We start from the raw sequence: 16,198 nt of genomic DNA, 5'->3' as shown, positions 1-16,198 counted from the left end.
GTATAAGCTGTATTAATATATGTATTAGCATATATTAAGATATACGTTTGGCCATAAATACCAGAAGTGTACGTGCTCAATCGCTCATTCATGTCTGACTTTTTGCAACCCCATGGACTGTAGCCCGCCAGGTTTCTGTGTTCGTGGGAAATCCCAGGCAAGAATACTGGAGTGGGTTGCCATTTCCTTTTCCAGGGGATCTCCCAACCCAGGGGTCAAACTCGCGTCTTCTGCATTGGCAGGCAGATTCTTTACACTGAGCCACCAGGAAAGATGAATACCAGAGACCCAAATTAACAGTGACTTAATCAAGATAAAAGTTTAGCTTTCACTTAAGAGGAAGGAGATCAGTGGCCCAGGGCTGGAGTGCTGGCTCAGGTCCATGGGGTCATCCAGGGACCTAGACTCATGCTGGCTTTCGCTTCATCCTCCCTTCCGTGATATGTAGGCTGATGCCCTCACCTGAATGATGCAAGATGGCTTGTCTCTACATCCACATGCCAGGCAATAGGATGGAAGAAGCGGGCAGCATATGCCTTTCTTTTAAGGCATGTTTTAGAAAGACACACCTCATTTCTGTCTAGATTCCATTAGCCAGAATTTACTTGTGTAGCCATACCTATTTACAAGAAGGTACAGAGAAACATAGTCATCATTTGGAAGACCGTATGCCATGCTAAGAATAAGTTTTATTCCCTATAAGAAAGGTGGAGTGATATGTACTAAGGGTCAACTTGCAGCCCTTTATATACTAATATTTCTTTAAAAAAAGGCTTCTATAAGATTGAACCCTTAAGATGCTACTTAAAAATAGGTTTACCAGCAGAATAATTTTGGAACCTTAAGCATGGTATTGATCTCATAGATATTCATAATGCAGAATAACATTAAAGGCTCTGAGAAGTTCTGCAGTAAAAGAACGTGTCTGTCTTTGTTTAACCTGAAAAATCCCTTTATGTCTATATATTTGCTGAAGCCCTAAGCTTTGGGAAACACTGCTTTGGGAATTATTGAAGTTGTTTCTTAGTTTGCAGCAATGCAAACATTTTTACAAGACTTTCACCCTCAGGGATTTTGTCAACAGAAATGTGTGCACATTGTGTCAGTCAAAATCAAGGTTTAGTCAAAGAAACAGAACCACTGGAGATAAATAGAGGGATTTACTGCAGAGACTTGATCTTGTGCATTTGTAGTAGCTGGGTAGATAGCCTGCATAAGGCTGCTGTCTTTGTATCTGATTGAGGTCTCTTGAGTAAAGCAGTTAGAAGAAATTTGAAAAGGAGACTAAGCTGGAACTCCCGAGAGTGGGTGGGAACAAGTCAGTCCGTCATTGCCTCCAGTTCTAATGACGTGGTATCCTGACCTGATGATGCTGATGCCCTTCATTGTGGAACTAAGCACACACCTGGGGTGTGAGTCAGAAGCCTAAAGAGGATCCAGGCAAAGTGGATCCATCAGCAGCAGACCTGGTGCCCCTGCCCCCACCAAAGTGTGGCGGGCCTACAAGATAAGCAGTAACAGGTATCAGTTTCCCTGAAGCTCCCTCACTGACCTTCCCACACAAACATGATATGACTACCACTTCACTTCCCCTTCCCAGTCTCAACTGGAAACGTACAAAGAAGGGAATTCTGAGAAATGTGTATTAGCCCAGCCGGGTCATGCGTTACAAAGCTACTGCATGTGGAGTCACCAGATGACAAGTATGGAATTGTTTACAGCAGTGCTGTTTCTAATGGCTTCAAATAAGAAATAAGCTAAGTGCATCAACAGTTAAGTAGATACATAAGTTGTGTCACTAGCATAGGATGGAAATAATAAATGAACAAATTATTGCTATATGCATCCCCATGGATGAATCTTGTAAAAAATATGGAGCAAAAAAAAAGACACGAATACAAATGATGATTGCATTTATGTAAATTTCAAAAACAGCAAAGCTCATTTGTGGTGTTAGAAGTCAGGATAATAGTTAGCCTTGAGAGAGAGTTAGCGACTCAGATGGGTTTCTACTGTGCTGATAACGTCCTGCTTCTTGGTCTGGGTTCTACTCACCCAGATATATTCATGCTGGGAAAACTGTGCTGCATAGATCTGATCTGTGCACTTTTCTAAACTTATCCTTCAGCACAACGTTTAGGTACATTAACGTTTTAACAAGTCATTGAGTGCTCAGGGACATGCTGGATCAGAGGAAGGGAATTAAGTTAGAGAGAGTTGAACCCTTGTATGGAGTGGCACGGCGGCACAGAACTAGGCAGCAGATACGAGAAGAAGCAGGTAACTGAGAGGACAGGGTCTACTAAAGGGCCATTGCAGGCTGTCCCTCTCCTTGGCTGGACATCTGTTGCCATCGTGAAGGGTTAGGACCCTAGGGACTTCCCTGGTGATCCAGTGGCCAAGACTCTGTGCTCCCAATGCAGGGGGCCCAGGTTCAATCCCTGGTTAGGGAACTAGATCCGACACACTGCAACTAGGCACCCCTCATGCCGCATCAAAGATCGAAGATCCTGTGTGCTGCAACTAAGACCTCAGCTGCTGCTGCTGCTGAGTCGCTTCAGTCGTATCCGACTCTGTGCGACCCCATAGACTGCAGCCACCAGGCTCCGCCGTCCCTGGGATTCTCCAGGCAAGAACAGTGGAGTGGGTTACCATTTCCTTCTCCAGTGCACAAAAGTGAAAAGTGAAAGTCACTCAGTCCTGTCCAACTCTTAGCAACCCCGTGGACTGCAGCCTACCTGGCTCCTCCATCCATAGGATTTTCCAGGCAAGAGTACTGGAGTGGGGTGCCATTGCCTTCTCCGAACTAAGACCTGGTGCAGCCAAATAAATAAATATTATTTTAAAAAAGAGTTGGGACCTTGTACACAGGAGGCTTATCAGCAGAGGCAGCCACATGGCACAGATCATAGATCTGGAGTAGATCGTGTAGATTTGGAGTGGGTCTCAGCATGTTTGTAAGTTTCCTGGGTTTCCTAAGCCATGACCCAGGGTGGAAACCACTGGACTAAAAAAGACAACATGGATGCTAAGAGGAAAGACAGGCGTGTCGGGGGACCTTGGTGCTGGAAACTTACCTTTCTCCCCATGTTTACCCCTCATTAGCATGCAGCATGCTTTTTCTTGTCTTTAACCCTGACAAATACATCATTGGTCTCGCCTTTTTGTGTGTGAAATCATAACTCCCTTTTCCATGCTTTTTGTTTTAGCTCATCATTGGGCCTTATGATTCCTCTCATGAAAATAAACTACTTGAAAGGGCCTTAGGCTTTGCATATAGGATAGGCTGAGTCCCTGTGATGTCTGCCTCGTTCAGAGCCTGGGTTGTATATAGTTGGACCTCTGATGCCCCAAACAGTTATCTGAAAAGCATTATTGTCTGGGATTATTAATGGTATTTGTGTTGCCTGGGAAATTAGGGTTTGCCATGTTGATGAGCAGTTTGTTCTAAAGTGAAATCTTTACCAGAATCTTAGTATTTTTATTTGGAAAAAACTTGAATATGCAAGAAAACAGCAGGGCATGTTCTGTAGTGTCCTCTCAAGCCTCTAGGAAACACTGGTCTTGTGAAATTATCTGATTCTCTCAATCTGATAGAGGCTTGTCATTGCTACATTCTAAAATCCTGTATTATACTCTGTCATAGAATTTAACATAACACCTCCAGAACTGTAATCACCAGTCTCCTTGTTTATCTCTTTGTCTAGCCCTGGAATCTAATCTGTTTGAATTCGGGGCCTATGTCTTATTTGATATAGCCCCAATGTCTGGCTCAATAGAAACTCAGTAATTAGGGATGAGTGAATGAGCCCTTAAATTCTGAAAGCAAAGAACTGATGTCTGGACCTTGGAGAAGAGCCTCATTTGAGGAGGGAGGAGAGTTAGGGAAGGCAGCAGAGCTACACTGACCAGAGAAGAAGGAAAAGAACAAAGATCGTGTTCTATCATGGGAGTCAAGGGAAAAATGGGAGAGGTTTTTGAGGAATTATCAAATGCCACAATGAAACCAATGAAGATTTGAATTGAAAAGAGTTTGGGGGACTTCCCGGTGGTTGAGCAGAATCTGACTCTGCACTCCCAGTGCAGGGGGGCTCAGGTTTTACCCCCGGCTGGGCAACTAGATCCCTTCTGCTGCAACTAAAACCTGGCGCCGCCAAATAAATAAATTTTTAAAATAAATTTAAAAAAGAGTTTAGAGGTTTGTCAAATTCATTAGTGGCTATAGAAAAGCAAGATGGAAGCAGGATCTTGAGGGGTTAAGGAGAGAGTATGAGGCCAGGAAATGGGAGTAGAGGGTCAGAACATGCACCTAGAAGTGAGGCTACAAAAGAAGGAGATTGGGAGGAGGAGGCCAAGCAGAATGGCAGAAGCAAAGCCAGCAGCCTCACTAGGAAGAACTGTGTTCACTCAAAGGCAGACATCAGAGGTGCCTTCAGTGCCCATCTCCTGGCCTGCAGGATGACTCAGGCACTCTGCCAGCCTGTGGCCGGTGGAGGGATGAGCCTGCATTTTGGTGGCTGAGTCAGCAGTTCATTTACTTGGAAGCCACATGCGCTCGGCCCTGCACTAAGCCCTTCGAATGATTTTGTCTGTTTTAAACTTGTATCTTCCCTTCCCCGCAGGAAACATGGTAGAATGGTGCTTACCCCAAGATATTGACCTTGAAGGCGTGGAGTTCAAGTCTATGGCCAGCGGATCCCATAAAATTCAGTCTGATTTCATGTAAGTAGTGCTGATTGCCAGTTTGTTCTGCACCCTTTCCTCTCCTCCTCTGCTTTCCCCAGAGAATAAGAGCTGTCATCAGGGCGTCTTCAGGAAGTGTATGTAAATGCCCTGAAAATATATGTACCGGTTTGTGTTTTTGTATCAGTTTTGTAACAAGAAGCTCCCAAGCTCTAGGTTCTCATGACCTGATAAGAACTCCTGCCATAGAGGTTCAAGCCTTTTCTAGGAAATGATTGATCCTCACTTGAGGTTTGGCTTTAATAACGGAATAGACTTTTGGTTCCATTTGGGTTAACTTAAGACATGTATGTGCTAAAACTTGAAATTTCAGCTTTAAGTAAGGCCAGTTTGTAGTCCTGTGTGATTAAGATTCTTGTGAGGAGCAACTAGAACTTGAGAGTAGCTTTCATCTTCTCATTGGGCTGAAACCGTGACAGGCACAAGTGTGAGAAAGTGGAAGGAAATCAAATGACAGCTCTGGTCAAATGTTCTATTAAAAACATCAGAGACTCAGGAAGCGAGGAGAGAATCAATATGGTTTATGCTAATAAAACAGAGGTCACACATCAAGTCAGCTGTTAGGCAGGAAAAAAGGGTCATGGTCACAGGCAGCTGAACAGCAGGCTTTGCGGAGAGCAAGTCCTGGCTCCAGTGAGACGACCCTTAGTGAGTTCCAGTTTTGTTTTTTTTTTTTTTTTGAGCCTTGATTGTTCCATCTATAAGGTTGAATGGCTTGGGCTCATTGTCCCCCTGAGATTTTAAAAAAGATTTTTCTCAGGCTGAACTTTCTCATTAGAGCCCTGGACACAGTTACATCTTCTATTTGGGATGCCTCTCAAGGGATTCCCAGGTGGTCCAAGTGGCAAAGAACCTGCCTGCCAATGCAGGAGACATAAGAGATGCGGTTTCCATCCCTGGGTCTGGACGATACCCTGGAGGAAGGCATGCAACCCACTCCAGTATCCTTGCCTGGAGAATCCCCATAGACAGAGGAGCCTGGTGGGCTACAGTCCATGGGGTTGCAGCGTTGGATACGACTGACGACTGAAGCGATTTAGCATGCTTCTCAAGGGAAAAAAACAAAATTTCTGATTTTGAACTATGCTACATATTGGGTCTCTCTTAGCTATTTCCGGAAGGGGCCCTTCTTCGGCCTGGCCTGCTTCGCCAACATGCCGGTGGAAAGCGAGCTGGAGCGTGGCGCCCGGATGAAGTCCGTGGGCATCCTGTCTCCATCCTACACGCTGCTGTACCGGCACATGCACTTCCTGGAGAACCAAGTTCGGTGCGTGGCGCACAGACGGGGCGGGAGGCGGCGGGCCGGCGGGTGATGGTGGTGAGCCCTCGGGGTTAAAAGTCGTGCATCGGTCAGAGCAGCAGGTGCCTCTCCGGGAACTCCCGTGGCCACGTCTCACGCCTCTGGCGGTGGTCTTTGTGTTTGAGCCTGCGTCCTGCGTGCTGATCGTTCATACTCGATTGAAAGCTGGGGTCGAATTTGCTTTCAGTTTATTTTAACACTATCATCAGTTTTGTGTAATCAGCTTGTTGACATGTACAGTGATCTTTGCTTCCCCTCATCCACAGTTATGACCTCTTTGCCCCAGGCAAATAGACTTTCAACTTTTTAAAAAAATTTATTTTTAATCGAAAGATAATTGTTTGCAATATTGTGTTAGTTTTTGCCATACATCAGAATGAATCAGCCATAGGTATACATACGTCCCCTCTCTCTTAAACCTCCCTTCTGACTCCCACCCTCAACTCTTTTAAGACCTAATCATTTATTATTTGGAGTAATCGTTATCATGGGAGGGTATTAATAGGAAGGGAATTTTTAACAGAAGCTGCAAAACTGTTAATATTTCGTATTTTTTCCCATCATGTGAGTAACCTAATTTTATTTCAGATTTTTGGGGGAGAAATCTATCACTAATCCCTGAAGCATTTTTAAAATTTTGGCACATTTGCCTCTTTTCTGCTATGCGTGTGTGTGTGTGTGTGTGTGTACTTTAAAAAATTATTTATATACTTGACACCATACACTATACATACTTTTACGTCCTGTCCTTTTAAAATATATCATTATTTTAATTTTTGACATAACTGTCTTTCTTGATCATCATCTTTGAAAGAATTTGAAATGTAGTTTGTGGGGAAAATGTTTATTATTTAAAAATTAGTTAAAAGTACAAATGAATTTTTAAAATTCTCCCAGATCTTAGCGCTCAGTAAGATGAGATATCCATTGTTAATATTCAGTGAATGTCATTCTACAAAACATAATTTTCCAAAAATAGGATTGGTTTAATGTATTTATATATATCAGAGGAAAAGAGTAAGTGAAACTGAAGAAATTGTCAAACTTTAAGTGAATATTTTGTTCACAGTAAGATGTATTATTTCTTGGAATATTCCTCCCAAGTTAAGACAAAAGACTAAAAAACATGAAGATACAGTATTATTCTTATTGAGAAATGGCATATATACAATAAAGTGTACAAATCTTTGTGTAGGTGTCATTGGTGTTTTTAGGTTGTTTTAGGTGTAGACAGTCAGTTATCTTATACCTTTCCCTAGAACTCCTCCCCTACTTTTTTTCTTAACTTTATGTATTGTGGGGTTTATTACATTTAGTTCTGTAATCATAATTCCCATGATTCTTAAGTCTCATTTATATGTTTACAGCCACATCCAGGGCTTAACTATGACTTGCTGAGCTCCTGATACGTTTCTTGGTTGGTTGGATTTTGTCATCAAGTACTTTTTGTCATAAAGGATCATGGGTGGCGCCTTCTCTGAAACCTTGCATGCTTGATGGTGTTGGTCTTTTCCCTTTACTCTTGGCTGGATTCTTATATAGGATTCTTATATCTTTTCCTTTTTCTTCTCAGGATGCTGTAAATATTGCTTTGCTGTCTCCTGATATTGGTTGCTTCAGAAAAGTGTCTAGGTCCCTATAGATTCTTTATCTGAACTGTTTCTGAACTGTTTTTTTTTTTTTTCCTGAATAGTTCTTCCTTTTTGATCTAGAGACATGACTTTTACTTTCAGGAACATTTTCTTCTACCATGAAATACTCAACTTTTCCTCTGCATTTTTCCTTCTTCAGGAACACCAGTTATGCTCAGGTTTTCTTGCCATTGTCCTGCATATTTTTCATTTTGATGGTTAAAAAAAATTATTTATTCACCTTTGGCTGCCCTGGGTCTCCTTTGCTGCGCATGGGCTTTCTCTAGTTGCAGCGAGCAGGGGCTACTGTCTGGCTGTGGTGCACGGGCTTCTCATTGTGCTTGCTGGCTTCTCTTGTCAAGGAGCAGTCTCTCGGGTGTGAGGGCTTTAGTAGTTGTGGCATATGGGCTCAGAAGCTGTGGCTCGCAGGCTCTAGAGTACAGGCTCTGTAGTTGTGATACACAGGCTTAGTTGCTCTATGGCATATGGGATCTTCCCGGAGCAGGGATCAAACCCGTGTCCCCTGCATTGGCAGGTGGATTCATAATGACTGGGCCATCAGGGAAGTCCCTGATTATTTTAATAGCTGTCGAATGTTAGAGCTGTCCCATTAATCTCCTACATTATTCCCTGTGGTTGAGCAGTTGGCATGTTTCTAATTTTTTTTAACTGCTCTTCTACATTTTGGAGCTGTGATATATATTTTTCTGTATTTGAAATATTTCTTCAGTTTTGTGTCTCAGAAGTAATACTGAGGTAAAGAACATTTTTACTGGGATCTTGACACTTTTAAAAAATTATTACTCCTTTTGAAAAATTAATTTCCCAAGGAGGCAATACATTCTCATGGTTCAAAAGCCCAAAATTATAAGGAGGTATTATGTTAGTTAGAGTCCTGGCTGAATGGTGGTAACAGAGGCACTGAAAGACACTAGTTCAAATAAGACAGAAGATTCTTCTCCATGGAATGGTCTAGAAGTAGGCAGGGGGTCAGAGTTGGAAGCCTGCTGTTCCCACAATCATTCGGAGCCCACACTGCTTCTCTTATTATTCTGCTAGATCCTAGGAGAGATTTTTGTGTTCTCAGATGTCCTTCTCACCTGTTCAGAGCTGCTCACCACCACTCGGTCTGCATTGCAGCCCACAGGTAGGAGGGAAAAGCCAGAAGTTCCATGTATAACTTCTCATAACCCATGGTCAAGTCTTCAATCACAAAGACACAGCAGATGGCAAAGGACACTGGGGAGGGTTGTCTCTAATTGGGTGGCCTTGTGACCAGTTAAAACTGGGGGCTCCTGTTCTGTACAGGAAGAAGAATGGTTTTAGGGGAACTTTTAGCAGCCTCTGCTTCAGTTTTCTCCCCTGGCAACTCCAGGATCTGTGTGTACTCTTCTTCCCACATACAGAGCACATTCCCCCCATCCTGAGACATCAGTCTCATCCAGTTAATGCTGGCAGGCTAAAATCTAAGGTTTCTGTGCGATATGAGGCAATCAGGACATGGTTCCTCTTATTCTGAAAAGCTGTGAAAAAACAGTCGAGTCCTCCACTCCCCACCTCCCAAATGCAACATAGAAGATAGAGTAGGAGCCATAATACAAACTCCTGTTTGAAAAAGAAGAATGAGAAATAGGAGCAGTCATTAGGTCATAACGATAATGGAATTCTGCCCAGCAGGGATGGCAAAGACGTCCTGTAGTCACAGAGCAGGAGCTCCTGGCCACACCTTGGTTCTGCTCACTAGAATCCCCTTGTCCATTTTCCTTCATGGCTCCCTGCTTTGCCTTCTGCTGCTGCTGCTAAGTCACTTCAGTCATGTCCGACTCTGTGTGACCCCATAGACGGCAGCCCACCAGGCTCCCCTGTCCCTGGGATTCTCCAGGCAAGAACACTGGAGTGGGTTGCCATTTCCTTCTCCAATGTGTGAAAGTGAAAATTGAAAGTGAAGTCGCTCAGTGGTGTCCAACCCTTAGCGACCCCATGGACTACAGCCTACCAGGCTCCTCCGTCCATGGGATTTTCTAGGCAATAGTACTGGAGTGGCTTGCCATTGCCTTCTCCGGCTTTGCCTTCTAGGGGAGTCTTTATCTGTTTCCCACTGTAACTGCTTTTAAATTGAGCTTTGGAGAACTTTGGAGATAGCTGCATAGCTTAAGAACATGTTTCCTGAAGGTGTAGGTCTGGAAGTCTAGTGATTTCTTTAAGGGACCAGAAACATCCCAGGCTTATACAGGCCAAGCATGCGGCAGTCCAGACCCCTCAGAATTCAGCAGGCTTCTGGTCTGTTTGCTTCCAGTCAGTTCCAGGTAAAAATATCCACTGCCAAACATCTCTTCTGGGTCTGTGCTTTTAAGTCAGTGCACTGTGGAGTAGTTACTGGTCTTTGCTTGTGGCCCACACATCTTTCCCTCATTTTAATGGCAACGATCTTGAGACTGTAGCCTAAATCTGGTCTTTATAAATGAACTGATGGTCATGTCTCGCGGAGAATACTTAACTGGAGAATTTCTTGGATTCTTTGAGAGAAATTCTTACCTCCTGCTTTTCGGGTCCAGAGAAATTGGTTTTTCCAGTCCCATTGGGTCCCAAATGTTTTGAATCTCAACTAATTCATATTGTGGAACTCAGAATGTACATCCTTATGCTATATTTATTTCTGCTTGCGCGCTGATCAGTTCTTGCTTATTTTCATCTTAACTCTTGTAGTAGCTCATTAGAAACATCAAGGAGCCGTCAGGACTCTGTTTCTCACTGTTAGCCCTAAAGGCACAAGTTCAGATGACACATGGCTTGTCTTAGAAGTTACTGACATTCTAGCAAAGTTTTTTTGCTGCAGTAATAACAAGGGTTACCAGCTTGTCAGTCTGCAGTGTTTATTTTCTTACCATTTTCCCTTGCCAGCTGCTAAGCCAGTGCATGATTGTTGATCATGGAAACTCATATCTAAATATCATTTTCTACTTTAGCTCGAGTCCAGGCTAAGTTGCTGTGAGAAAGAGACCCAAAATACAGTGGCATGTCTGGAGACAGAAGTACAACTTTTCTGGCATGATAATCCCAGAGAGGGAAGTAGTCCGGTGTGGTGGACTTTGTTCCACTGGGTCATTTCGGGACTCGGGTCTTTCTGTTTTGTATCCTGCCATCTCCTAGAATATTGCCTTCACCCACATGGTAAAAACTGGTTCACCGTTAGCAGGTCATGTCCCAGGCTGCCGGCAGGGGAACAACGCAGAAATCCTAGAAATTGAGCACATAACTTCTGCCCACATTTCATTGGCCAGGTTTTAGTCACTAGCCCCACTAGCAGCAAGGCAGTCTAGGAAATGGGGTATTTAACTGGCTGGTCCTGTGACCAGCTAGAATTTGAAAGATTCTATTACTAAGAGAAGAGCGTGGCAGTATCAACCACTGGCATTAAAAAGCAAAGTGTTCACTGAGCTCCCACATCCATCCAGTAATCCCAGTCATCACTGCTCATTTCCCATGCGTTTTTCCTAAGCCTGTGTTTGTGCATATACAAACGTACGTTCTTATTTTCCCCCTTTCATACAAAAGGTAGCATATTATATACGTTATCTGCACCTTGCCTTGTTCATTCAACTATATATCTGGGAGATCTTTTCATATTTGTACACAGAGACTTTCTTCACTGTTTCTCACAGTTGTATTACAAAAGAACCATGCTTGCTTTATCAATAGGTCTTTTCAGTTCAGTTGGGTAGGTAAGTCAGTTGTGTCAGACTGTTTGCGATCCCATATACTGCAGCACGCCAGACCTTCCTGTCTATAACCATCTCCTGGAGCTTGCTCAAACTCATGTCCATTGAGTCAGTGATGCCATCCAACCATCTCACCCTCTGTCATCCCCTTCTCCACCTGCCTTCAATCTTTACCAGCATCAGGGTCTTTTCCAACGAGTCAGTTCTTTGTATCAAGTGGCCAAACTACTGGAGCTTTGGCATCAGTCCTTCCAATGAACATTCAGGACTGATCTCCTTTAGGATGGACTGGTTGGATCTCCTTGCAGTCCAAGGGACTGTCAGAGTCTTCTGCAACACCACAGTTCACAAGCATCAATTCTTCGGCGCGGAGGTCTCTTACTGATAGACACTCGGTTGTTTGCAGTCTTTTGCTGTGGCGCTGCTGCACTGGATACCTATGAGCGAGCATCACTTCACACATGAGCAGTATATGTGTACATTAAGTTTCTAGAAGTGAAATTGGTGATTCAAAGGGCACATGTATTTCTAATTTTAATAGATACTGTCAAATTGCTTTACACAGATACTGTACCATTTCGCATGCCCAGCAGTAATACAGGAGAATACTGTTTCCTCACAGCATTGCCCACACTAAAATACAACTTTTGGATTTTTGGCATTCTGATGCATGAAGCACAGTTGTTGCTGTTCTCTAAGTCATGTTTGACTCTTTTGTGACCCCATGGACTGTAGCCCACCAGGCTCCTCTCTGTCCATGGGATTTCCTAGGCAAGAGCACTGGAGTGGGTTGCCATTCCCTTCTCCAGGGTATCTTCCCGGACCAGGGATCAAACCCACATCTCTTGCATTGCAGGAAGATTCTTTGCTGTCTGAGCCACCAGGGAAGTCCATAAAACACATTATAAATTTACATTTTTCTTAGGAGTGAGGACCAGCCCCTTTTATGTGCTTGAGCCATTTACATTTCTTTTTCCATGAACTGTTCCTAGCCTTTGCTACATTATTTTTTGGTCATTGGTCTTTTCTTATTAATTTCTAGTTCTTTGCATAGTATTGAGATTTATTCTTTGTGATATAAATGGAAAATATTTCTCCACTTTGTCATTTGTTTTAAAAAATTATTTATTTAGGCTGCGCTAGGTCTGAGCGACTGAACTGAACTGAACTGAAGGTCTTTATTGCTGCCTGGGCTTTTCTCTAGTTGCTGAGAGTGGGGGCTGCTGTCTAGTTGGGTGAGCAGGCTTTTCACCGCAGAGGCTTCTCTTGTTGCTGAGAACAGGCTCGAGAGTGGGTGGCTTTGGCAGTTGCAGCTCCTGGACTCCAGAGCAGAGGCTCCATATTTGTGGCACGTGAGCTTTGGTGCTCCATGGTATGGAGGATCTTCCCAGAGCTGGGATCAAACCCACGTCTCCTGCCTTGACAGGCAGACTCTTTATCAAGAACTGAGCCACCAGGGAAGCTGCTGTCATCTGTCTTTTAACATTCCTTTTTGTCTGTTGTGCAGATTTTTCTTCATTTTCTTTTTTTCTTCACTGAATTCAATACTTTTATATGGCTTATAGATTTTGAATCATAACTAGAAAGGTTTTCCAGCTTGATGATTAAAGAAAGCTCAGGTAACACGAGAGAAGGACTTGCATGAGAGCATATGAGGAACAGAGAAAGCATAGTAATAAAAGCCCAGGTGTAGCCAGGGATAATACATGATTGTGGCAATGACTTCTATAAAAATTAACTTCTATAAAAATTAACTGATTTTTTAAAATACTGAATCTGTGTTTTATACTTATTTTTACCTATGATATCTTAACCTTTCTTTGTTAGTATTTCATCCACAACTCTTGACTTCTCTATCACCCTAGTCTTTTCTATGATTCTTTTATATTAATCAGAAGATATTGGAGAGCTATTGTATAATTGTAAAGGATTAGTTAAAAAAGTGAAGAGGGCATGTTATAAAATAAAAGGGACTTAACCCTTGAACATTCAGGACTGATCTCCTTTAGGATGGACTGGTTGGATCTCCTTGCAGTCCAAGGGACTGTCAGAGTCTTCTGCAACACCACAGTTCACAAGCATCAATTCTTCGGCAGCAATAAAGACATAACCACATTTTTGATCTTGCTTAGATCATAATACAACAATGAACTATAAAATGACATTTAGGGGATAGTTGATATAATTTGAAAGTGGACTGCATATTAGTTTGTGTTAAAGGCATTGTATTAATTTTGTTGGGTGAGATAATGGGATGGTAGTTACAGTATTTTTTTTTAAGATTTTATTAGTTAGAGATGCGTACTGATATATTTATGGGTAAAATGTTATAAGGGATCTGCTTTAAAACATTTCAGGAAAAAGAGTGATGGGCATTGGGGAGGATAAAGTATAACTGTAATAACCATATTGATCAAATATTGACTGTTGTTGAAACTAAGTGGTGGATAATGGGTCTATTATTCTCTTCTTTCTACTTTTTGTGTATGTTTGAAATTTTCCATATTGAAAAGTTTAAAAAGACTAAATAGAAAATTAACAGAGTTATTACAGAAAATTGAAAACTGGGAAAAGGCTTAAAAATGAACATGATCCCACCAGCCAGACCTATCTGCTGTTAACATTTATATCCTCTTAGTCTTTTTCCCATGTGTAAATATGTACACACACATTAATTTTTTAAAAAAAGAACATTGAGGTCACTCAGTGTGTAAATTTTCTAACTGAAAGATATTTAATCTTTTAATGTATCATGAATAATAGTCCTTATCACATTCTGGTGGTTTCCAAGCATTTGAGGAAGATCCCCTGGAGAAGGAAATGGCAACCTACTTCAGTATTCTTGCCTGGAGAATCCCACGGACAGAGGGGCCTGGTGGGCTACAGTCAGTGGGGTCACCAAGAGCTGGACATGACTGAAATGACAGCATGGCACACAAGCATTTTAATACATAGATGTATCACAATTTAACTGTTTCACTATTTTATTTTTAAGATTTGATGAGGACCAATAGTCTTCAATAGTCTTTATTGAATTTGTTACAATATTCTCTTTTATGTTTTGGTTTTTTGGGGAGTCATGTGGGATCTGAGTTCCCCAACCAGGGGTCGAGCCCACACCCCCTGCACTGGAAGGTGAAGTCTTAACCCCTGGACCACCAGGGAAGTCCCTGTTTTTGGAGCTTTTAGGTTGTTCTTATTTTTCACCCCTATGAACATGAATATCCTTACAAATAAACGATTGTTCGTATCCACATGTAGATCTTTAGGCCTTGATCCTGGAAATGGAATCATTGGGTTGGAGGGCACATCCAGGGTATGCGGTTTACCCAAATTTCAAGTGACCTTTCAGAAAGATAGTCCTGCACCAGTGATAAACGGGAATGCCTGTTTTTCTGTACTTGCAAGGCCAGAAGACAGAGTGGTTCAGACCAGTGATGAGTGTCAGGAGTGAAGAAGTGTCACTGCTGTGCAGAGGTATCCCTGCTGCTTACACTGGGCGCGTGATGGCCCGGTGTGCTGGGGGAAGGCAGGGTTAGTCGCGGTGAGGGTCGGTGTGGCCGTACAGCTTATGCCATATTAGTGAAGGGGCTGTGGGCTTAAGCAGCAACCCAGTGTCTCTGGTTCTTGAGAAGAATCCTTGATGTGGCCCAGAACCATGGCTCAGATCAGTAGCACAGACTCTGCCGGTTATCCTCTCGTTTTTACATTGTCATGTCTCTCGGGCAGTTCCCATGAATGCGTGGCCCGTGCTTCTTCATCTCTGCATCGTACAGATCACCCTCCTGAATCATATTTGAAGCCCTGCTTATCTTCTAAACTCTCAGGCTTGTTTCAGTACTTTTTGGTTTATCTTGGTGTTACTGTTTGATAATCATTCTTGCTCATTGCAAAATCTATATTGTGTTTAAATTTTGAGGCTTTCATGAACCGCTGTTTAACGTGTCCAGGAACTGCCGGTTCCGATTCACGTCTGCTTCGGTGCCCATACTCCACATCGTTGCTTTATCCTCTCCCATCAGCCAGCAGCGTCTCAGGATGTCAGAGGACAGGATTCCGAACCTATCTTTTAGCGTATGAGATTCTAACTTCGTAGTGAGCTTTTCTTTAGACTCTTGGTTCAAGCATAGAGTTTAATGGAGCCAAACAGGTAAGACTGTTAATTGAGAAGCAAACAGTGAACCTAGAAAATATAGCCAAGGTAATAGTATTAAAAATACAATAAAATGCTTCCCACTGTTCCTTTTAAGGAGATTAGGTCCTAATAAAAATACCCTTGAACTTAATTTGCTACATGCTATTTTGTAGTAATCAAGCTTTGGTCGCTTTGACATATCCTTGAAGGGTGTCTAAAGTCTGCCATCTTCTCAGAATAGCTGGACACAGCTCGGCCCTCATGGATTTCCCGTCTAGACTGTGGACATTTGTAAGACTGAAAGAAAGGATTATAGGGACTTCCCTGGTGGTCCAGTGGTTAAGATTCCACACTTCTGATGCGGGAGGTGTGGGTTTGAACCCTGGCTGGGAAACTAGATCTGACATGCTGTGCAGCACGATAAAAGAAAACCAGAAATGATTATAAGCACACACACCCTCAGAGTCACTTATTACATCACACACTGCTTCCTTGTGCAGAGGTTAAAGTGTAGGAACTGCCCAAGCAGAGAGCTATCACTCAGAGAGGAGTTTTAGTAATGTTTTTTTGGGGTGTGCTTGATGATGTTTTGTTTGTTTGTTTTAAGTAATTAATTTATTTTTTATTGGAGGCAAATTATTTTACAATATTATATTGGTTGGTTTTGCCA

General features: G+C 42.6%; 1 protein-coding gene across 1 annotated transcript in view; it reads left to right on the top strand.

Moving 5' to 3' along the window:
• DENND11 (DENN domain containing 11) overlaps positions 1-16,198 on the top strand; it is a 49,875-nt gene that overhangs the window by 14,010 nt on the left and 19,667 nt on the right. Inside the window, exons 2-3 of the mRNA XM_055421390.2 lie at positions 4,623-4,722; positions 5,852-6,010. Coding sequence (XP_055277365.1) covers positions 4,623-4,722; positions 5,852-6,010 — 259 coding nt within the window. The remainder of the gene's footprint in view (positions 1-4,622; positions 4,723-5,851; positions 6,011-16,198) is intronic.

The sequence above is a fragment of the Moschus berezovskii genome, chromosome 3 (assembly GCF_049115385.1).
Source record: "Moschus berezovskii isolate FMDL1 chromosome 3, NW_MosBer_1.0, whole genome shotgun sequence".
Classification (NCBI taxonomy): domain Eukaryota; kingdom Metazoa; phylum Chordata; class Mammalia; order Artiodactyla; family Moschidae; genus Moschus; species Moschus berezovskii.
This window is presented reverse-complemented; position numbering and strand designations above follow the sequence as displayed.